This window comes from Gadus macrocephalus, chromosome 5, assembly GCF_031168955.1.
Source record: "Gadus macrocephalus chromosome 5, ASM3116895v1".
NCBI classification, from domain to species: domain Eukaryota; kingdom Metazoa; phylum Chordata; class Actinopteri; order Gadiformes; family Gadidae; genus Gadus; species Gadus macrocephalus.
In genome coordinates, this window is record NC_082386.1 from 11,563,531 (window position 1) to 11,585,328 (window position 21,798).

At 46.2% G+C, this 21,798-nt stretch overlaps 5 protein-coding genes across 12 annotated transcripts in view; 3 read left to right on the forward strand and 2 right to left on the reverse strand.

The window, feature by feature from the left end:
• tmed8 (transmembrane p24 trafficking protein 8) overlaps positions 1-21,798 on the forward strand; it is a 33,813-nt gene that overhangs the window by 3,541 nt on the left and 8,474 nt on the right. The gene's annotated exons all lie outside the window — the stretch shown is intronic.
• Positions 40-5,746, forward strand: zgc:163014 (uncharacterized protein LOC100038766 homolog). Of its 5 annotated transcripts, none has more exons than XM_060052292.1 (13): positions 40-465; positions 561-731; positions 831-936; positions 1,032-1,142; positions 1,230-1,352; positions 1,427-1,604; positions 1,693-1,815; positions 2,175-2,362; positions 2,662-2,858; positions 2,980-3,071; positions 3,146-3,200; positions 3,519-3,616; positions 5,320-5,746. In XM_060052292.1, exons 1-13 carry the CDS (start codon positions 404-406, stop codon positions 5,340-5,342), a joined length of 1,527 nt encoding a protein of 508 aa, XP_059908275.1. In that variant the 5' UTR covers positions 40-403; the 3' UTR covers positions 5,343-5,746. The 5 variants fall into 5 exon arrangements, with proteins under 5 accessions (XP_059908275.1, XP_059908273.1, XP_059908274.1 ...); XM_060052290.1 differs by lacking the exon at positions 5,320-5,746 and adding an exon at positions 3,977-4,472; XM_060052291.1 differs by lacking the exons at positions 1,230-1,352; positions 5,320-5,746 and adding an exon at positions 3,977-4,472.
• gstz1 (glutathione S-transferase zeta 1) lies at positions 4,514-6,663 on the reverse strand. 3 transcript variants are annotated; one of them, XM_060052304.1, is made up of 9 exons: positions 6,522-6,663; positions 6,132-6,183; positions 5,978-6,045; positions 5,795-5,875; positions 5,397-5,522; positions 5,043-5,118; positions 4,908-4,960; positions 4,775-4,824; positions 4,514-4,694 (listed from the first exon to the last, which is right to left on the reverse strand). In XM_060052304.1, the coding sequence occupies exons 1-9, from the start codon at positions 6,549-6,551 to the stop codon at positions 4,568-4,570; spliced, it is 663 nt and encodes a 220-aa protein (XP_059908287.1). In that variant the 5' UTR covers positions 6,552-6,663; the 3' UTR covers positions 4,514-4,567. The 3 variants fall into 3 exon arrangements, with proteins under 3 accessions (XP_059908287.1, XP_059908288.1, XP_059908289.1); XM_060052305.1 differs by lacking the exon at positions 6,522-6,663 and adding an exon at positions 6,341-6,479; XM_060052306.1 differs by lacking the exon at positions 6,522-6,663 and adding an exon at positions 6,262-6,415.
• aldh6a1 (aldehyde dehydrogenase 6 family, member A1) lies at positions 6,420-13,080 on the forward strand. Of its 2 annotated transcripts, none has more exons than XM_060052297.1 (12): positions 6,420-6,561; positions 7,531-7,572; positions 7,709-7,783; positions 8,159-8,320; positions 8,471-8,549; positions 8,995-9,297; positions 9,669-9,790; positions 10,102-10,291; positions 10,788-10,969; positions 11,109-11,288; positions 12,266-12,364; positions 12,616-13,080. In XM_060052297.1, exons 1-12 carry the CDS (start codon positions 6,439-6,441, stop codon positions 12,718-12,720), a joined length of 1,662 nt encoding a protein of 553 aa, XP_059908280.1. In that variant the 5' UTR covers positions 6,420-6,438; the 3' UTR covers positions 12,721-13,080. The 2 variants fall into 2 exon arrangements, with proteins under 2 accessions (XP_059908280.1, XP_059908279.1); XM_060052296.1 differs by lacking the exon at positions 6,420-6,561 and adding an exon at positions 6,812-7,101.
• On the reverse strand, positions 12,873-19,956 carry LOC132457902 (basal body-orientation factor 1-like). The gene is made up of 11 exons (XM_060052298.1): positions 19,688-19,956; positions 19,015-19,264; positions 18,847-18,912; positions 17,203-17,346; positions 17,037-17,117; positions 16,803-16,873; positions 16,075-16,210; positions 14,581-15,047; positions 14,211-14,321; positions 13,388-13,459; positions 12,873-13,234 (listed from the first exon to the last, which is right to left on the reverse strand). Exons 1-11 carry the CDS (start codon positions 19,720-19,722, stop codon positions 13,171-13,173), a joined length of 1,497 nt encoding a protein of 498 aa, XP_059908281.1. The 5' UTR covers positions 19,723-19,956; the 3' UTR covers positions 12,873-13,170.

Genomic DNA, 21,798 nt, shown 5'->3' on the forward strand with positions numbered 1-21,798 from the left:
ATGTCATGAAGAGTCAAAGCTAAGCAAATGTATTTGCTTAGCTTCTCTATCCATCTATTCCATGTATAGACCTATTGGGTAAGGCTCGTTTTAAATGGTCCCGGGCGATTCCATTTTGTCTCACGAGGGGATTGCTGTATTTGTTACAGAAGTTGCATTGAAGCTGGTTTTATTTTTAGTTCTCCCTGTAGGGCTCGTCAGTGTCACTATAATTATATCTAGTGCCAGTGTTTATATGATCCTCATTAGCCGGTGCAAGTGAGCTCCAGAAGAAAGGTTCTTCTGGGGAATACTGGTACGGCCTTATGCACAGGTGCTTCAATCAAACTCCGTTAATATCCAGCCTACCAATGCGAAGTGTGTTTTGAAGGCCTCGTGTACTGCATCAACACCAGTGGATAATATGGGGCGGTTGAACTTCTTCGTCCTTTGGTCTTTACGTGACGCACCTCGTCAGTTCATTAGGTAGGACCATGTATGTTCCCCTAATGCTGTAAGTGAATAGGCCTATGTTTATATTCCCTCCAATTTTAAATGTCTTAACTCGGGCCCTCTTGTAGTAAGTCGAACCGCAGGTGCTTTCAAGTCCACATCCCACTGCCCTTACCGAAGCTGCTGGTGATCTTCGGTCTCGGGGAATGGAAATGCTGCGAGGCCACAGTTTTAGTGGAGGTCCTCGTCAGCGAGGATGTGGAAGCCCAGAGAATTGGCATTCTCTCCTCTGAAACCAGGTGCAGATGCACGCCAAGTGCTTCCGACTGATGTCAGGCAATCATGCCTAAAGATATTTGCGTAAAACACGTAATATAAATTGTATTTAACATAATTAGGTGTCTTACATGGGAAGGAGAATGGATCCCGGAGATTGTTGGGGCAGCAGCCGAGAAAGGTAGAAAAGGGGTGTATGGGAAGATTTTGCTCACGGTTTGTGGAAAGGTAGGTTAAGTCGGACGACCGTTTACGTGTTCCAACGTGTGCCTTCGAATGCGTTCTGCAGCAGTAGGCTTCATACATATTTTGTAATGCCACAGGACAAAGACAGTTTCAACTGCAGTACTCCACTTGTGCAAAGGAAACGTATGTTCCCAGAGCAGCACGGCGACCTTTCCCACACTTTTACCCAAAGCACGCTGAGTGTAAAGGTATGATTTATTTTCAGTCGAATAATATATGTTTTGTATTGCATAAATGCATCAAAGATTTAACCTGTTAAACATTATCTTTTGAAGATCACTGACGATTCTTCCCAATTAGAAGACAGTGTTAGAAATGCTGAACTAATGTCACAGACTGACAAATGTGAAACGACGATTGACTCCTTTATAGTTAATGCATCCATCATTCTGTCCAAGGTAAGACGTGTTTAATTGTCTTCATATCATTGTCAAGGGAAGGTAACCATTTATGCTGTGTGTCTATTATATAGGATCCTACCTCCTTGTGGATGGTTGGTCCGAGAGGTCCAGTCATGGAGGATATAAAGAATAATAATGAGTCCTCATCCCAGCCCCCAAACGCAAAGAGAATAATCCTAAGGATGAACAGCAAAGAAAATATTGTACCAATCAAGAAAGACAGCAGAGTGGCCCAGAACTCCAACTACAGTAAATCATTGAGGCCAATATCATCGCAAACATTGTTTTGCAGCCCCATTTGTTGTTGGTTTTCATGTTGTTTTTTATGCCTGTACAGTGGCCCCATCGAAACGCTGGAACCACACCATGTGTTTGACTGACCCGGATACAGCTGTTGTGATTGGAGGGAAAACATCAGAGCAGAAACACTGCAAAGACTCTCTGTGGAAATTGGAGATAGGTTGGATTATTTTATAATTTTGTGGTCTAACAATCGGCAAAGTCACCAAATACCCAATTTCTCATATTGTCAAAGGTTACTTGGCACCTTTTTTTGTTAGGCTAAACAATGATTTTAGGAAGTGGGAGAGAGACGATGATGATGGGGTTATATTTTGAACCAATTTCCAATTCTTTCTATCGTATAATGTACACTTTCCTAGCAGCTACCAGACAGTGATTTCAAAATCCAAATGACGAGAAACTAACGCTGATCAGTTACTCAACTATTGACATTGATTACATTTGAGCCCCAATGAACTTGTGGCTGATGCAGGCATGGTAAGTTATGTTTTTCCACGTTGTGTATCCATCTTTCAGAACACAACTTATGGTTTCCCATTAACTCCTCGACCTCTGGCCCCGCCCCACCCTGTGTGCACGGCCACTCGGCGACCTTTGACCCTGCCTCCAAGGCCCTGTTTGTGTACGGTGGCGTTGGAGAGGACAAAACCTACCGTGACCTGCATATTCTCAACACTGAGACCTGGACCTGGAAGTTGGTCACTGTGGGTTTGGGGCTCAAATCGTGACATTGATATAGAGCAGTGGTTCTCAAATGGGGGTATGCGTACCCCTAGAGGTACTTTGGAGTAGTGCAGGGGGTAGCTAGCTATCTTGTTTTTTTTTTTAACCCTGAGCTAGTTTCTATTCTGAAAGCTTCTATTTTTTTTTTTATGCCAGTGAAGGGGGTACTCGACTGACAAAAATATCTTAAAGGAGGTACACTATCAGAAATGGTTTGAGAACCACTGATTTAGTGGTCTGTTATCAATGATATAAATGCTTAAATGCTTCCCCTGCTTAGGCAAAAGGAAAAGTCCCAACATTGGCCTATCACACGGCAACCTTTTACAAGAAGGAGCTGTATGTGTTTGGGGGAGTTCATCCAAGCAGTCACTCTGGGGAAAAAGCCTGCACTAACTCTCTGTCCATCTTCAACCCCGGGGATGAGCTGTGGTACAAGCCCATCGTGGAGGGGGACAAGCCACTGCCTCGGTTTGGGTGAGCACGCTTGAGCTTTTACAACAGTGACTTAAAATATACAAATTTTCAATGTTGACCTTCCATCAATCGTTACTTATATGGAACATGGTTATAGATAAAAATGACATGTGTTCAACAGGCATTCAAGCATCTTGCTTTCGGACAAGCTGGTTGTTTTCGGGGGCAGGAACACGGCTACTTACCTCAACGATCTGCACATCCTAAATCTTGGTAAGATACTGAACTTGACCATTTCAAAGACTTCCTGCCTCGCACTAAAAAGAGTCTGTTGCTATTTTGGGCAGGATTCATGGAGTACACAGCTGTGCGGTGTGACAACATGGCGCCACTGCCCCGGGGGTGAGTAGCGAGATCTTCAGCCATGTCACATCGGTTTTGGCGTCTGTCCTTTTAGCTTTCACAACAACTTGTAGCATAGCCACATTATCTCTAACTGTAGCCACCGATGTGACTATGGAGTACAAACATGTCTGTATGATGTAGATGTAGTGCTTGTAGATTCCAGTTAGTCATTTTAAACATGTTTTCTGTGATGGCGCATCTTTCATTTCACTGGTGGTTTGTTATTATCAGTGCTCTGATTTTATAGCTGTAATGGAACTTGATTCACACCACCTATCATCAGTTGATTTAAACAACTATTTTGTGTGTGTTCAGGTTCCATGTGGCCCTGGCAGTTCCTGGCAACCGGATGTTGGTCAGTGGAGGCTGCAGTTCCATCGGAGACCTGCAGGACGTTCACATCTTCAACATGGGTTGGTGACTCCTCCATTTCCCTATGAACGTATTTCCTTGTGTGCACCAAGGGGTCACTGTGCTGGTGTTATCAAAGGACAATTACGGCTGTATACTCAACCCCTCTTCGGCTTTCTGTGTTGGATTTATTCAGTCATCAAGCCTCAACCTTTGTTAAGCGACTCAGTGAAAAGTGACTTAGTTTTTTAAATGAGTGGTTAGGGTATAGACAAATAACTCCTGACCTTTCGACCGTGGATCAAACCCCCTAACCACTAGCTTATCATGGTTTAGAATGCAATATCGTCTGTGGTTTTTATTCAAAGTCTTGGTGGGTCAAGACATGCAAAACCAAAGTAACCATCACCCTGATCTCTCAGACACCAGCACCTGGAGCTCAGTGGCAGCCCCCCTGCTGTGCTCTACGCCCCGGGCCGGACACGCCCTGCTCAGCCTTGGCTGGTCCCAGCTGAACCAGCAGGGGGCTGCCGCCCTCCAGGGCACACTGCTGGTGTTTGGTGGCTCGGACTGTTCAAGAACCGTGTACAATGACGCCATCAAGTACACAGTGGATGTCCCTAATAAGTAAAGGCTTTCAAAGGAATTATTTTACATGGTGTTTGTCATGAATTGCCTTTTTTCATTAACCATCTTTCAATAATGCTACAATTTCTACCTATCGGACACTCAAAATAATGTTTTATCACTTAAGATCCTTATGCCTTCTTCATAGACTATTTTTTATATTAAGACGGATCAATTATGTATGGACCTTGTCTAAAATATCTTTCCGGAGAAAGTCCTAGACGATGTACTATATGCTATTTTAAGTATAAGTAATGATATGAAATGTTAATAAAAATGTAAACTTGCACATTCCCTTGGATTTTGTTTGAAAGACCGTATAGACACAGGAATTATGAGAAATTGTTTTATTCTACAAATATGCAATTGCAGCCGAGTCCTGCATCCTAAGAACGCAGATCAGCAGGCGTGTCGGGTTGGCAGGACGGGTGGCTCAACTTGAAGGCCTCGACCCCCACTAAGGTCTGGTTCAGTCGGTCAATCGTTGGGAACTGGCCAACGTCCACTTTGAACCTGAGGAGAAGGAGGATCACACTTGTAGTACAGTAGGCAGTATTTATATTAAGTAACTGTTTTAGAAGTAAAGTATTAACCTTTCTGCATTGTAGACTTGTGGCACAAGACAGATGTCTGCCATGGATATCTAGAGCAGACAGAGGGACATGGGGTCACTACATTATGAATGAGTCCTCCAGAGCCATCAGGATGATACAAGGCTATCCTTACCTCGTCTCCTACGCAGTATGTCCCAGCGGTTTCTTTAAGGATGGGTTCTAAAGCTGGGGATAAAAGCAGGGAATACAATTAGTCTGGTAGACAGGATGGGCAACCAGTGGCCGTGTACAACGTCCTGTTGAATACCTTGGAAACCTCGCTGGATGAAATGCTGTGCCCACTGCGCCTTGTCTGCTCCGATCTTCTGGATCACATACAGATTCTGGGGAAGCAGAGTTTCATAACTTGATAACTTATGTTGCAGGTTAGCCGAACTCTTAAACCAAAAAAAATCCAGAAGTTCATGTTTGATAACCCATGTGTATCAAAAAGCATTACACTGTTGCAACACAACTCATGCTAAGGAGTCATATAATTATGGCTAGATTGCAGTTTATTTCATATTGACAAACATGTATTTCAGGTGCTTCACCGGTGTTGTGGTGACTTCATCAAAACAGATGCATCTCTCTGGTTAAAAACGGAAGGTACAGGATGTACCTGAAGAGGCTGGATCCCAGAGGCAATGATGTCACAGATCATCCGCACCTGGGCGCGCTTCTTGGGGCATACGGGTAGGAGCTTGGGACCCTGCCTGGTCTCATCGATGTACTGGATCACTGCTAACTGAGGAGTAGAAGCAGCATGCGTTGTACCAATACCTTAAGCGCTTACATTGGAATGGAATGAATGAGTAAAGTTTGAAGGTGTACACTTTTTTTGTTCCTGTCTGAATGTACGATGTCCATATTGTCAGTGTTATCTGATCATGTGTGGGACTGCTATTGACTATGTACTTTTATTGACTATAGGCCCTTTTATTTGTACAGTGTCCAAGGGTACATTGAAAGGCGCTTTTAAAGAAAAATGTATTAATGTCAAAGTGCATGAGAGCTCACTGATTGGGACAAAGTGATTCCATCGATTTCCACTGCAGGCACTTGTTGCATGGGGTTGAGTGCCTTGTATTGATCTGTGAGCTTAATACAATGAAACCAAAAGTATAACAGATTATTCTGCATGCATTTCATAACCATGAATGTGTTGTAAAGAGCATATTAAATGGGCAATGATTAAATTACCTGCTGACCGCCATCTTTGATTAGATTGACTGGAATCTGTTCGTATTCAATCCCTTTGAGAGCAAAAGCTGACACCAAATAGGTTATGAATCACTGTAACCTTAACGCAGAGGAGCTCAGAAAACAATGCAGGCCCAGCCCAATAATAACTTACCGATGCGGACCCTCCAAGAACAAGAACTTCTGAAGTAACCGTGAAGAATGGGCTGTAATCAGAGGAGAACATAAGCACGTATGAAACAAATCTACATTTGTCCTCATTTACTTCTGGATAATCAGTTCACCTTATCATGCGTAGCCATATTTTTCCGCAGAGGGAACTCTTCCACAACTATTTAAGATATGTTTAAGAGGAGCTCAGACCTTTTTTGCGTAGCCCATCATTGGTGCAGCCAATAGAATCGCTCCCTAAAAACCCTCCTCCCTCATCTTTGCACAGTGACCAAGCACTTCGGGAGTCAATGTGGTTCGCATTAGCTACTTCGAACCACATGTCTCTGCAGCTTAGCTGCGGCGTTGCAGCTCACAACATGCTTTTGTGTACCTTGGCAAGGCTGACGATGGAGAGACGCATCTTTGTGAAGGTCCTGATAAGGTTTTAAAATGCGAGATAATAGCACTACACTTGCATTTCATGTCCTACGGGTTGTTCCTCGAAATGTTTTGCGGTCAGCATTAGCTTAATGTATCAATTATAACAGTGTCGTGCAAATCACACACTATAAACCCTCGTTATTTTGACATTGTTCAGCCTTCCAAGCGTCAACTTTGCGGGTAATATATTATTCCCCCTACGAAATGACTGGTTAAAAGGCTTGTCAAATCAGAAGATATCTTTTCCCATTGAGGCGGGACATCATAATCCAGCAGGCTAGCGATTGGACGGTTTGCGTGACATGTACCCAATAAGACTACTATGTAAACAGGCGTGCTCACATGAAACGAATCAAGGGCCACAGCATGGTTTAGATCCCGCCTACTAATGAACTGCGTGTGTGTCAAGGAGTTCATTGAATCCTGTTTACCACAGTTCCACCTGGGGGGTCTGTCAAATTATTGTAGTAGTAACAAAAAGTATTTCGAACATGGCTGCCACTGCAATGAGATCAATGTTGAAGAAAAGGGTGAGCAAATAATACAAATGCATAATATAACCAAAGGCAATGCTGTAACTGTTATTCCTATTGCATGACTTAATGCTTGTGACATTAACTTGTGACTAGTTTATTTGATTAGTTTGTCATTAAGTGGCTGACCCGTAGGACTGCCCTTTGATATCTCCTCTGAAGGCAATAGGCCTTGCTACAATCCTTTGATTGATATGTGTTCACATTTCATAAAATGCCCTGGCTCACAACAGCCAGCTCCTGGGTTGAATCTCCAGACTTGACTTTGTTCCCTATACTACAGTGTGCCCGGCAGGCTTATTAATGGCTTACTAACAAAGTTCAACAGGTGTACATCACATGGACAAGTAGTCTTTGCATAAACTGAACTGTTAAGCTACGTTTGGATACTTGAAAGGTTAAGAATGTTTTCCCCACCTTGAACAGGTTCCCCTTGGAGTTGCCCATCAGTGCTACTACTCTTCAGTGGTGAGTTAACAGTTTTGAATGACATCCATAAAATCAGCTCCTTCCAAGTGCAGTAGAGCTGCCTTAACTGTACATTAATAACATCATTGTTTGTGTTCAGAGACACGGTGTGACTTGATATCTGCTCTCTTACCAGCCCACCACCAAGCTGTTCATTGATGGGAAATTTGTAGAATCCACAACGTCAGAATGGCTCGATATTCACAATCCTGTAAGTATGATCTGAGCACAAAGTCAGTGGTACATTAGTTAGTTGATATTCTGGTTGCATAATTCGCCAATTGTCTGCTGTTCATGAGAAGGATAATGAATAACCGAGAACTCACCTATCATGCAATGAAGTCAATTATTCCCCCTTACTGAAGGCTGTTGTTTTTTAACTGTATTTTATCTTCCTGACCTTTGAACGACCTTCCAAAAGATAGTTCAGCTCAGCTATCACAACTTTCTCATGGTTCGACAGGAATAAACCTTGCAGCTATTTTCTAGAACAATACCCCCCCCCCCTCCCCCAAGCCTCTATACTTTGGTCGTGGAGTTCCAGGAGTTCAGCCCACTGAGTAATTATTGTCTCTCCGTGCCGCAGGCGACCAACGAGGTGATTTCCCGCGTCCCCAAAGCCACCCAGGAGGAGATGCTGGCCGCGGTGGACTCCTGCTCCAGGGCCTTCCGCCCCTGGTCAGAGACCTCCATCTTGGCGCGGCAGCAGGTCTTTCTGCGCTATCAGCAGCTTATCAAGGACAATATTGTGAGTGAAGTGTTATTATGGTGGAAGTTCATGTGGTGGACTCAGCTATTAAGATCTTGTATTATATCGTCCTCTTAGGTGACAATAGTTAAGGGTGTGAGGAGAGGTGAATGTTGACTGATTAAGTGTGTGTCTTTACCTACTGTGCAGAAAGAGCTGGCCAAGTCGATAACCTTGGAACAGGGAAAGACCCTGGCTGATGCAGAGGGCGATGTGTTCAGAGGATTGCGTAAGTTTTAACACACAGAAACCCATGCATCGGCTTTATGCAAAGGTCAACATAGAGCCATGTTTTGACACACATTGGGCCTGTAACTTGCAGTGGGTTAATCAGTACACTTTGTCTTCTGGGTCGGCTGCTTTGGCCACAAGTTTTCTAGTTTTTTTATTTTTCTTTTCTTGACACATTGTGTTACGCGAACATGACACATGTTTCAACGAATCCGCTCTTGGCTATACCCATTTGTTGGTCTCAAAAACTCCCCCTGGAGTTCATTTGGAATTATTCAGTAAACAAAGAGCTGTGCTGTTTCTCTCGGTCACACTTTTATTTTGTACTCCCGTTCCAAGAAGTTCCCATTGATTCACCACCACCCGCCTAGTGTGTCTGATTCGATCAGCCCCCCGGCATGTATCTGATGTCCCCCCCTCCTCCCTCCCCCCCTCCCTCACAGAGGTGGTGGAGCACACATGCAGCATCACCTCCCTGATGCTGGGCGAGACGCTGCCCTCGCTCACCAAGGACATGGACACGTACACCTTCCGCCTGCCCATCGGCGTGTGCGCCGGCATCGCCCCCTTCAACTTCCCCGCCATGATCCCGCTGTGGATGTTCCCGGTGGGGCTGGTGTGCGGCAACACCTACCTGCTGAAGCCCTCGGAGCGCGTGCCCGGCTGCGCCATGCTCCTCGCCAAGCTGCTGCAGGACGCCGGCGCCCCCGACGGCACGCTGAACATCATCCACGGCCAGCACGACGGTGGGACCGCCCGGGGGTCGGGGTGGGGGTCAGTCGGGGTCAGTCATAGATTGGTCTAACAGGGAGTGGAGTTGACTGGATGATCACAATTATATATAATATGTATTTATGTTCTTTTTTCTATTATGCACTGTGCACAAAACAGGAAATAATTAAAGTATGAACTGCATTTTTAGGGCTACCACATTTAAAATGTGCAATTTAAGTGGGTTATTGTATGAATTTATAGTTACAATGTATTATTGTGTCGCTGATCAATGCAGGTGAATTGCCAACTTTACACTGAATTCATTACAATGCATCAATACATTTTGAACAGTGTAAAAGTATGGTCATCTGATGTTCCTATCCTTTTTGTCTCTATTTTGTAGCTGTAAACTTCATTTGTGATGATCCTGCCATCAAGGCAATCAGCTTTGTGGGCTCAAACCAAGCAGGAGAATACATATATGAAAGAGGATCAAGAAATGGAAAGAGGGTTCAGTCTAACATGGTAAGTGGTCGAGTTCCAGCTAAACTTCATCGCTCATGTTAAGTCAGACGTGACCAGAAGGTGGCAGTGTTGACTAGCAAATACGCTTGATTTGCCCTTACAACCGTATAAACACGGGACACCGCCTTATGGTTTTAATGCTTTTTATACAGTTGTCTCTCAACACTTGTCTTATTAATACAACCCTACAATTGTCACACACAAAAATTTCAGTAAACCATATGGCGTTATTCCTGGTAATGGCACTGATGAGTTCATTCATGTCAAAGCAGAACTGGTGAAAGGCTGACCGCATCTTGTGTGTACGCTAGGGAGCCAAGAATCATGGCGTGGTGATGCCCGACGCCAACAAGGAGAACACCCTCAATCAGCTTGTGGGCGCCGCCTTCGGGGCGGCCGGGCAGCGCTGCATGGCCCTCTCCACCGCCATTTTGGTGGGCGAGGCGCGGAGCTGGCTGCCGGAGCTGGTGGAGCGATCCAAGGCGCTGCGCGTCAACGCAGGTGCCCTTCCCTCACCCTCCCTACCCCACCCTGTGCCTCCCCCTTCAGCTCACACCAGGGTTCTCAACAGGCTTCAGTGTACGTCCCTCACACACACTGCCCCGCCCCCCCCCCCCCCCCCCCCCCGACCAGAGCTCAGTCTCTCGCTCCGCCAGAGCCTAACATCTGCCCCCGGCCACGTCTAAGCGCCCATGCTGCAAATTGGTGGGCAGATCTGCGGCCTGGGGGGCAGAAAGGGGGACGGGCGCATCGATTCCTTTTGAGAAAGGAAGTTGTGGAATCCTTCTGTGGCGAGAAACGACAGACGGCCTCCCCATTTACCGGAATCTGTGAGAGCAGAGATTCTGTGGCTGCAGCAGACCCTTAAATACGCAAGGAACCCTCCGCTAAATGAGTACTTGTCTGCCGGCTCCCTCTCTCTAAGTGCATGCTCGATCGGCCGCCGCAACGGTGTCAGTTACCTTGTTACCTGGGTGTGTTTCCGGGGCCCCTTCAGGAGACCAGCCCGGTGCAGACGTGGGGCCGCTGATCTCCCCCCAGGCCAAGGAGAGGGTGAACGGTCTGATCCAGAGCGGCCTGGACGAGGGCGCCTCTCTGCTGCTGGACGGCAGGAACGTCCACGTCAAGGGTTACGAGAACGGCAACTTTGTGGGACCTACAATCATCGGCAATGTCACGGTACGCATGGGCTTGGTGCACCCGCTCTGGCACGTAAATACATTATACTATGTGTGCCAGTGCAATAACATGGCATGAAGAAGCCCAAAGCCTGTGTGTGTGTGTTTTAAGCGTGTTGTCGTCCGCCCTGCCCTCGCAGCCCCAGATGAAGTGCTACACAGAGGAGATCTTCGGGCCTGTGCTGGTCGTGCTGGAGGTGGAGACCCTGGACGACGCCATCAGCATGGTGAACAACAACCCCTACGGCAACGGCACCGCCATCTTCACCACCAACGGTGCTACGGCGCGCAAATACACTCACGAGGTGGACGTGGGCCAGGTGAGCATCTATAGCTGTGTGTGTGTGTGTGTGTGTGTGTGTGTGTGTGTGTGTGTGTGTGTGTGTGTGTGTGTGTGTGTGTGTGTGTGTGTGTGTGTGTGTGTGTGTGTGTGTGTGCTACCGAGGAGAAAGGAGACATTCACAGACGCCTGTCATGTCTATGCAGCATCTGTCAAACGCGAATTACATCACACTTGAGTTTGAAAACATACACACACACATTATGATAATGTCATTATTATGTTCCCCAGCCAGTATAGCAATGTTTGCAGAATGAAAATATACACACGGGCACCCCCTGCCGCTAACCACCCCCTCCCCAGTGAGGCTGCAAATAGCGTGAGCAAATATGTGGTTTTTAAACCAAAACACGGGAGAAATGGAAAGATGTCTTCACGGGGGGAAAAATAAAATGTCTTGTATTAATATCACAAAACAGGGAATCCTCCGAGTTTGTTTTGGTTGTTGAAGATTCAAGCGTAAATATGGACACTTTCCCCCGTGTTTGTTTGGCTGTGGGTCCATGTTCTTCGCTGTGTTTGCTGTTCACATGTCGGGGAATGCTGCGCTCTCCTCGAAAAACCTCCAGTCAACAGACAGATCCTCTTCTGTGTCAGGCCGTTTCTGTGCCCTGACTGGATCCTGGCCCCCCATCCTCCCCTGTCATGATGCTGGCCAGGAGAGCCCTTCCTGCCCAGTGTCCTCATGATCGCCGCGGTTTCTTAAAACATTCTTTCGGTCACGGCAGTTTCCAGCAGTCAGAAAAACAAAACAAATGTTGTGTTTATAGTTTCTGCTTTCATAAATGAGGGCTTAGGAAGCGCTCTGAGGTACAGATTCAAACCACAATTATTTAAAGTTAGCTCAGTGGTGTCATGTTTTTGTTTTGGGTTTTAATAAGCAGGGACGACTGCGAGTCTCTTCTTACCTGTAATCAACACGTGTGTTGATGTGCTGTGTGGTGTGGTGATCTGCAGGTTGGAGTGAATGTTCCCATCCCGGTTCCGCTGCCAATGTTTTCGTTCACTGGGTCAAGAGGATCTTTCCGAGGGGACACTAACTTCTATGGAAAACAAGTGAGTGACTGTTCCGAAAAGTCCCTTTTTAATGACTACACATTTAGTGTCATTGCTGCCAAGTCTTTTATGATGGCTGGTAGATTGGTATATAGTATCCTGATGTAATCAGAGGTATTGAAGGCTTAATACACAATATCATTTATAGGCTACCTCACATGCATATATGTTCATATAAGGAGGAAAATAAAAATAAGAATTCCAAAGTTGCAGCTGTAAAGGATTCATATGCTCCGCTTTCTCCTTCACAGGGAATTCAATTCTACACACAAATCAAGACCGTCACCTCGCAGTGGAAGGCTGAAGACGCCACACTAAAGAGTCCTGCAGTTACCATGCCAACCATGGGGCGATAAATGGCTAGCAGCGAGCCTGTCTGGTGTCTTGTGAATTCAAATGTGAAAATTACTAATAATTCCCTTATCTCACACGATAGAAAACGTAAAAAATGTGTGCCAAAGACACGATATTAAAGCATTTCCCCTTAATGATGATATTCAGAAAAAACTTTTAATATATTTATAATTATTTCCCTTCTGTGAAGATTTTCTACTGATTGTCGTATGTGTGTTCCCCGTCTTGTCTACAAAATATACTAATAACATCGGAATCAGAATGAAAACCATGCCTAAAGTGAATGAACAAAGGTGGATAGAAGTGGATTTCATAAAATGTTGACCAATGTTTGTTTGGGAAAATAAACATCCCTGTCCTAATGCTTAGGATATTCTTTATTCCCATCCACCCAGCAGCAGCCGACAGTAGTGTGTGTGGGGGGAGGGGGGACAGCCAGGCCAAGACCTGGGTCACTGGTGGATGTCAGGGAGGCTGTTCTCGGGCATCAGGGTCATGAAGGTCCTCTGGGTCATCCTGCGAGAAGGACAGTCACCATTTAGTAGCGTCTCAGAATGTTCGCAGGCCAAACGCGCGAGGCGGGTACCGGTAAAAATCAGCGCAGCGCTTTGTAATTACAAGTGACCGAACACAAGAGTCGGACTCCCACGCATTCCGCCAGTGCCTCACCTCAGGGCGTCCGCGCTGTCCGTCCCGCTCTGCTCCATGGACGTGTCAGGAGCCTCCTTCCGGCATTGCTTCCTGAAGCAACAGAGTCAAGCGAGAGATGAGCTGCGTGGAGGTCTAGAAGCCCTACTGTACGCAGGGTCTTGGCAGTGCATCGGTCCACTCCCAGCCCCAGCGTTACTCTGGGGCGACCGGACCCGGGATCCCGTAAACGGATCCCGCAATCAAAGGACGAGGTGCCAGACCACTGCCAACATGCATGGACATCTCGCGGGCCCCACCGCACGCCCATACGTTAACATCTCCCGCACACCGTCTCTGGGAAATCACGTTACCAGCTGCTCTCCCTGGACCACAAGGGTTCGAAGAACTGAATAAATGGGCCAAACGGGCACAGGCCTAAATCGACATGACCAGATGTTTGTTTCCAAGTACACGACTCTGTGGCCGGTCCTATTTTTACCATTGTGCCCAGACTCTGTCTTAATTCTTTTTAGGCGGCCGTACGGAAAAGAAAATTGGTCGAGGCCAAACTTATGTTTTATGGTATCCTCTTCTTCTGAGAAAAATATCTGTTGCAAACATTAAAACCAGGGAGGGGTCCCCGAGTGGCAGAGCTTCAGACACGCTGCATGCTGTCACTGGCTCCCCGTCCCTTCAGACACTCGTGGCTGAGCGTTCAGCCACGAGGAGCTGATGCTATTATCTCAGCAGGGCACTGGAACCAGGGAGAGTGGTCGCTTTAGGTGACCGCCACGTCTCGCTGTGCTAGTTGTAAACTCACACATCTCTGCGGGACAGGGTTAGGGAGTCAAGGGGAGTTTACCTTGTTTTTGGTCCGTTCATCTTCGCAAAGAGCAGCATCAGCACTTTCTCCTTTTGCTCCCAAGTGAGGTCTCTGACGTCCACTTGGTCGTTCTGTCCCTGCGTCTCAGTCCTTCGATCCAGGGGAGAAAACATCATGAACATGTTATTTGACTGGAATTACTAATGAAACACGATCCTTTTAGGTCAATCACTAAAAGGATCGCACTCTATGAACCTAGATTCACAGCCACACAAACGTTTTATACCGTCTAAAGCAAGGTGTCACCAGTGTTTGGTTGTCTATTAAAACGTGTCTGAGGCAGACCGCAGCGCACACTATTGAGCCAATAAAGTGGAATCAGACCGACGCTGCAGGAGCTCGGCCATACCACTTCTGAGCCTCTTCCATGTCCGTGTAGACCGAGTTGGTGCTGTGGGGGTTCTTGTTGAAGGTGCGGACGAGGGGTTGCTGCTTCCTACCCGCCAGGGCTTCCCTCAGGCTGCCCTGGTAGGCCGTCGACGCCTGCTTCTTGTACACCAGCCTGCTGGCCTGGATCTCCTGCCTCACCTGAGACAGTGCGGCATGGAAAAAACGCTGCAGCTCCGTCTCGGCGACCTGCCGCTTGCCTTGGGCCGTCTCTCTGCCCCGCTTGGCCAACAACTTCTGGAACCTGTGCAGGTCCTCAGACCTGGCCCGGCTGTCAACCTCGCGGAGCCCGCTCTCCTGCAGCAGCTGCCCCACCAGCAGCGCCTGGGCCTTCTCCGAGTAGTCCAGCTTGGCCCGGAGGTCGGCGATCTCCTTCCTGTAGGCCTTCATCTGGGCCGCGTTCGTCTGGGTCATCCGCACATCGGTATACTGGGGGGGGAGAAGGTGCGAGAGATCAGGGTCTAGAGGGTTCACGGGTGGGGGGTCATCGGATCTGTTCGACACGAGTGCTCCCCTTCATAATGCTCCTACGTCATGGACCCAGCCGCCGCTGTAGCCAGGGTTTAGAAATTAGTACGGTACAATTTCAACCATTTCATGCATTATGGGTGTCAGATACACGACACGAGAACTCCACATCCGGTCACGGTTACTACCTGGCTGCCTTGAAATAAGATGAATCACAAACCATCGGGACTTGGCACCAATGTGGGACGGTCCGGGGGGATTCTGGTCCGGAACGTAGTTTATATTCTAGTGTAAAAGTTTATTTTTTTGCACATTTTGAGATATCAGGTAAGGCACACACACACACACACACACACACAAACACACACACACACACACACACGCACAACGTGCACGCAGCACGGGCTAACATGCTGATTGTCACCAATTTGTCGAGTTCCTTTTTTTTAATGACTTATTTTTCTTTCTTTGGGTTGGAAATAACGACTATGGCCCACGCTGACCTCAAGGCTGGCTACGGCCAGGAAGAACCCGGCGGATTATCAGATTATGGTGTTCAGGGAACCCCTGAGTGGACAGAAAAGGGTTCAGACTACCGGGGTTTGTCATAAATCCTTCCTGTGTTCACTGTCATTATCAGGGGAGGGATTAAGGTGGTCAGTGTTTGTTTGCGTCGGGAATCAGCGCCGGAAAAGTTTTTTTTTGGGGGGGGGGGGGGGGGGGGGGGGGGGACTGCCACTAAATCCAAACGCCAGTGGAAACTCACCATGACCACCAACCGCTGAGAGGGCTGGCAAGCGAGAGAGGAGGTGGGGGGGGGACCACAAGCAGTATACACACCGTCAGCACAAGCAAACAATCGGGGGGGAAATATCACCAGAAAAAGTCTGACAAGCAATAAAAAAAAAGGCTTTTTCGGACTTGATCGGCCCCTGTCCATCCCGTAATCACACCGTTTTAGTCGCTCTACCCGACGTTCACGTCATACCTTGTCCCTGAGCATGGTGGCCTGTGAGGTGGCAGCCCTTTTCCTCAGGTCCTCTACCTCCTTGATGTGGTAGTTCAAGGCCTCGTTCAGACGGACGTTCTCCTTGAACACCGAGCGGGAGGCGTCGTCTAGCTTCCTGTGGAGTTGTGTTAGGATGTGAGTTAGGGATCAGATCATCTGGGAAGACCAATGTTTTAAAGTCGCTGGGTGAACTGCTTATTCGGTCCCAGCTACACCACGCCACCCCAATTTCCCTTTTCACACGTTCATGGAAGCCTTTCCTAATATGTGACTTTCCAGGTCTGACAATAAAATACCATAAATATGAGGCCTAAATTATGCTGCCATGTTGGACGGTGAAAATACGTAGACATTTTTTGCTTAGTCTCCATGATCACCAAGTCATCTCTTTGGACCAACAAAGGGTCTGTTTCTTCAACTGGAAGCTAAAATTAGCAAGACCACACCGGGATCACTGTTGATATTATATGGACATGGGGGGAATAAATAACTAAAACACGGAAGAGATGTAGTATGGTTCCCTAAAACCAATAAACACGAGGATCTCTGCATACACTGGACACACAGAATTCTCCAGGATGGGCTTGTTTTCTCTGCTGATGTGGGCTCTTGGTATCTTTAACATGACAAAACGTGGGCTAGCCAAATACACATTTCTATAATGATTGCCTTCATTCCAGCCAGGATAGGAGAGTGAACCGACTCACAGCACGGCCTCATCGTGGGCTAGCTCACTCAGGTGGGCCAGCCTCTGCTCAGCCTCCTTCTCAAGGCGCAGCTGCAGAAAGACGCACACCACACAGTCAGCTTAGTGCAGAAACACCAGATGATCTATGCTCTGTATTCAGTATCAATAACTTCAATGTAAACACATCGGCCTCTTCCGTCACCGGTCTTTTGTGAGTTGACTTTATGATTCACGGTGATACTTTTGAGGATACCTTTTGGGTGTAGAATTTGGTCTCCACTCTGCCCAGGTTCTCTAGGTGTTTTCTCTCGGCGAGCAACATGCCTTCTCTCATCTGGGGAGCACACAGGGATCCCAGGGTGAACACACTCCCACTGATAGCAGAGCGACGTTTGGCCCCACAGGCCGTAGGTCCTTACGCGTCTCAGCTCCAGCTCCATCTTGGCCTTCGTCTTGCGGAACTCCTCGATCTTCTTCAGCCCCGCCTGGATCGTGTCAAAGTCCTTGGCCCTCTCCCCGAATCTTTGCTCGAGCTCTTCGTTTTGAAGAGTGTGCACGGCGACCTGGCAAAAAGATAATTGAACAACATTCAAGAAATGGACATTAATTCTACAACCTCGTTGATGTCCACGTTAATGCATCATGTGCGTGCATCGCCTCTTTCAGTAACCATAAAGGGCAGTTTTTGGTTACTGAAACCAAAATTTCAAGGATAGCACGGACGACCCGGCCTAGAAATTGCCACAGCTTCCAGGAAGAGAGAACTACCACTTGTAACATCTGGGAAGAATATCTGTTCTAAAAGTTCACATGGACCCGGTCCAGCTGAAACCCGACCTGAGGCCCCATCAGTCCGACCAAATGCCTGAACGGCTACTGTGGACACACCAGCCCGGGCAAAAAATGCGACAAAGAGACCAAAGTCATGAGTGACTAGCAAAACACACACCCACAGTCATGTAGATGATGACATAATAAGGGGGTATCGACTATCTGATTGCTAGTCTCGGCCCAATTGTTATTCTTCAGATAACTCTGTATGTTCGGTACAACGCGCTCTTCATGGTACGGAGGCCTGCTCTCCGTGCGCAGTATCTGCACGCTTTGCAAACGCCGTTCATCCGTCCAAAATATACCCATCACCTCAACGGCGAGAGATGAGCCCAGTGCCGCGCCAAAGTCTCTTGCGTAATGCAAAGTATGATGCCATCATTTGACTAATTGGGACTCCTCTCGCCACAATGCTGTGAGGTCTCATTCAAGTAGACGGAACCCAGAGCCCTCCCGTTCTCTGAGAGCTTTTGAAGTTCACATTAGCTTAGTTCATGGGTGAAGTGAACCATTTTATCACCTCACAATAAGAAATGGAGCAGAAAGGGAATACTTTGAAGTTGCGTCTTTAAAGCGGACCACAATGGGTTTTTATTTCAGCACAAGCGTATGTGACAGCTCCCTGCATGTCTAAAATAGAGATGCTTTGAGCTGGGGCAGATCGGGTCTCCGGGTCTGTTTTGTTCCATGGTTGAATGATGAATGATTCAAACGCATTCTGAATCATTTTATTTCACCAGCATGAAATAAGAGAAGATGGGAAAACAGCTAGGCCATAGTTTTGATATCATAGCCAGACTGCTACTTGTTTCGTTTAAGCTAAATATATCTTAGAATTTGACTTAAAGGCCAATCATCTTAAAAAGGTTGTTGTGTCAGTGGGGAAGATTTTTAAAAATCTGACCATTGATCTAAAATACAAGGATTGATTTCCTTGTTTATGACTGCATGGCGCATGGATGATGGTTCTTATCTTGCATAATATATGTCTACATAATTACATGGACCACAACTGTTAAAACGAACGACATTTCTGAGATGCTTTAGTTTTAAATGCACGTTTGTTGCAGTGAAAGCATCAGGGATAACATTGAGTCTGCAGCGGGCAGGTGGCATTTAAGACGCTATCCTATTGACTCAGACTCAGATATGCATGCTGTTCGTTCTTAATGGTGTTTTTAGTTTATATAACGTTACAGTTCTCATCATGTCTCAACATACAGTAGACCCACCAGATTCTCCCGTTCTTCACGCGCATGCGCATTTTCACTTTTGAGTTGCTCCTCCAAACTCGCTATCTGTGAAATCGACCACAGGCGCAATTAGTGGACAGTTGAACCAAAACTCAATTATTCTTTTTTATCCTACTTTGAAAGAAAAAACTACTCTAAAGCTACAACCTTTGCGTCTGTCTCGGCGTCTTTTCTCTTAAGGTGGGCCATGATGTCCATCATGTCCTTCTCTGAGCGGTACACTTGGTTGGTGAGGGCCTGGTTGGCCGCGGCCAGCGTGCCCGTGGAGGCGCGGTACTCATCGAGCGACTGTTCTGCGACGTCCAACCTCAGCCTCCACAGGGCAGCGTTGGCCTTCGCCCTCTCCACATCCGACTCTTTGTCGGCCTTGGGCTCTTGTTTGCCTTCCTTCGCGTCGCTGAGGGACATTGTGCGCGTTCATTTTCAAATAGGATCACACGGCTGAGTTGAATACTCGATTCTGATTGGTCAATTAGCGAATGCCGCTGTATAGTCTGCTATGAATAAGCAGATGGTTGCTGTGGACACTAGGCTATATGGACACTGTAGAATCGAACTGATTCTCTTTTTTGGGCGGAAACATAATTTAAAAAAATATACGATTCTGAAAATAAATAAAATCTATAGGCCTCTTTGTTGTGCCAAATGAATGATTCATTTAGAAGAGAGCCGTGTAATAATGTGCTGAGGGCCGGTCATCACCGGTCATCAGCGCGAAATAAACCACCTCAGGATGATTCGAGATGTAACTTGCATAACCCCTCACTCAGTCATTGGCCTATACGTAAGTACATACTTTTATCTTAACTGTTAAACTCACCTGCCTTTTCCTTTATTCCCCTTTTTATTTGGCATCGCTGCGGTTAACGGTTGACGACCCACAATAAGAAATGATTAAGCTGGTTACCCACTTTGAGGTTGACCCCGCATCAGCACCGCCTGCTCGTGTAGGGCAGCAATTTGTTTTGAATGTTGTTGTTGCCATAGAAACACTGACAATGCAACAACCTTGCTGGTGTCACTTACTGATGCAGACGGCCCTGCTATCCTGAGTTTATCCAGTAGTTATGGTAGTAGAAGTAGTAGTAGTAGTAGCAGTAGTTATAGTGATAGTAGTAGCAGTAGTTATAGTGGTAGGCCTCCTATTAGTAGTAGTAGTACTAAATATGAAGTAAAATAAAGCAATAGTCATGCCACTTACAGCCACTTCTGTCTTTCTTCTTTAAGTCCAAATTATATGAAACAACATGTGTGAATGTTATACTGTGAGATAATGAACCACGCCGCTACAACATGGAAATATATACACTTGGCGCTCTGGATACTGACGGCAGGCTCTACTGTGTAATTATGGTTTTTACTTGTTTGGCTCTATCAAACAAGATGTGTTTGCACGTGATCTCCCATGATATGGCATCTTTCTTGTCAGCAGTTTTGTGTGAGCTGCTCAATTACTTTTTTCCCCTATGTAGGATCCAGGCCTCGCCCATTCCTTATCTCTTCTCCTCACCTCTTTAGCACAGCTGTTCAAATCAAAAAACAACATTTATAAATGTACAAGCTGCACATCCAAAAGAAACAATGTTGAGTAAGCCGTAGGTCATAATTTCCTCTGTGTCCTGTGTCATTTCGTACAGTTTACAGGAGGAAGCGGAGAGCTTACAGAAGGAGATCTCCAAATGTCAGGGTGAGGGTACTGTAAAGACATCATATAGACGTAGGCTGCGCTGGCACACACAGAGTTTGAAGACTAAATTTAAAGGTAATTGCTGTGACAGCAAGAAGAGAAAACTGAAATAACTCCTTAAGTTTTCCAAGCTGTCATTATCATTGGCATTGTAATGACAAGGTTTGGGTCTCTTCAATGGACTTTTCAGGGCAGGACACCCACAAACATGGGTTTCCTGAGGGTAACGTTGCAGCGTATATTAATAATAGATTGCACTGTTTAGATTACAAAGCCGGGGTCCCGTTTCATGCGTTGCCGCATTCTGCTTGCTTTTACAAAACACCAAAATGATACACATGATACCGCGTCTTGGGAAACGATGTTTGTGACACGCTGTGTCATAATATACAGGACCACCAAACACGAACATGCTTACTCATACATCAAATCTAGGGTCCACTCAATGATACAATTTATAATACAAAAAAAGTATATTCATTTCTGTTAATGACTGAATGTAAATCAGAAAACGTCAAAATCAACAACGATTCCAGATCACTGAGAAAATAGACTTGAATTAAATGGCAATACATGGCAAAGGTATCCACTACACGCATTGCGTGAGCGTTATCCTAGCGTTATCCTATAGGTGTCAGGGAAGCCTAACCCTCTCTCAGACGCAAACATGAAATGATTGGCTCAAAAATGTAATCAAATTGTTTTCTACAAAATTCACATACTGCATGTTAGTCACTCAAACACATACTGTACGTTAGATAGCACACACACACACACACACACTCACTCACTCACTCACTCACTCACTCACTCACTCACTCACTCACTCACTCACTCACTCACTCACTCACTCACTCACTCACTCACTCACTCACTCACTCACTCACTCACTCACTCACTCACTCACTCACTCACACACATACCTCTACATGTATGTGGAATGCAGCATATGGGGAGAGACAAATGGTAATGTATGGTTTAAAATATAAAGATAATTTATAATATTAGACATTGTTTATTGTATGTCTGTTTGACCAAGTCCATTCGACGGTTCATTGTTTTTACTCAACCACAATACTACTATTGATCTACTTCAGTCTAAATCTACCAGTCTTAGTTAAACTGTGGCAAAGCCGGGATGTAAGTTTGGAAGAGAGCGAAATAAATCACCCCTGACTGCAGTGTCACAGAACAGCAGATTAAAAGAATAGGCTTTAGATATGCTGCAGCGTTTATCTAAAATA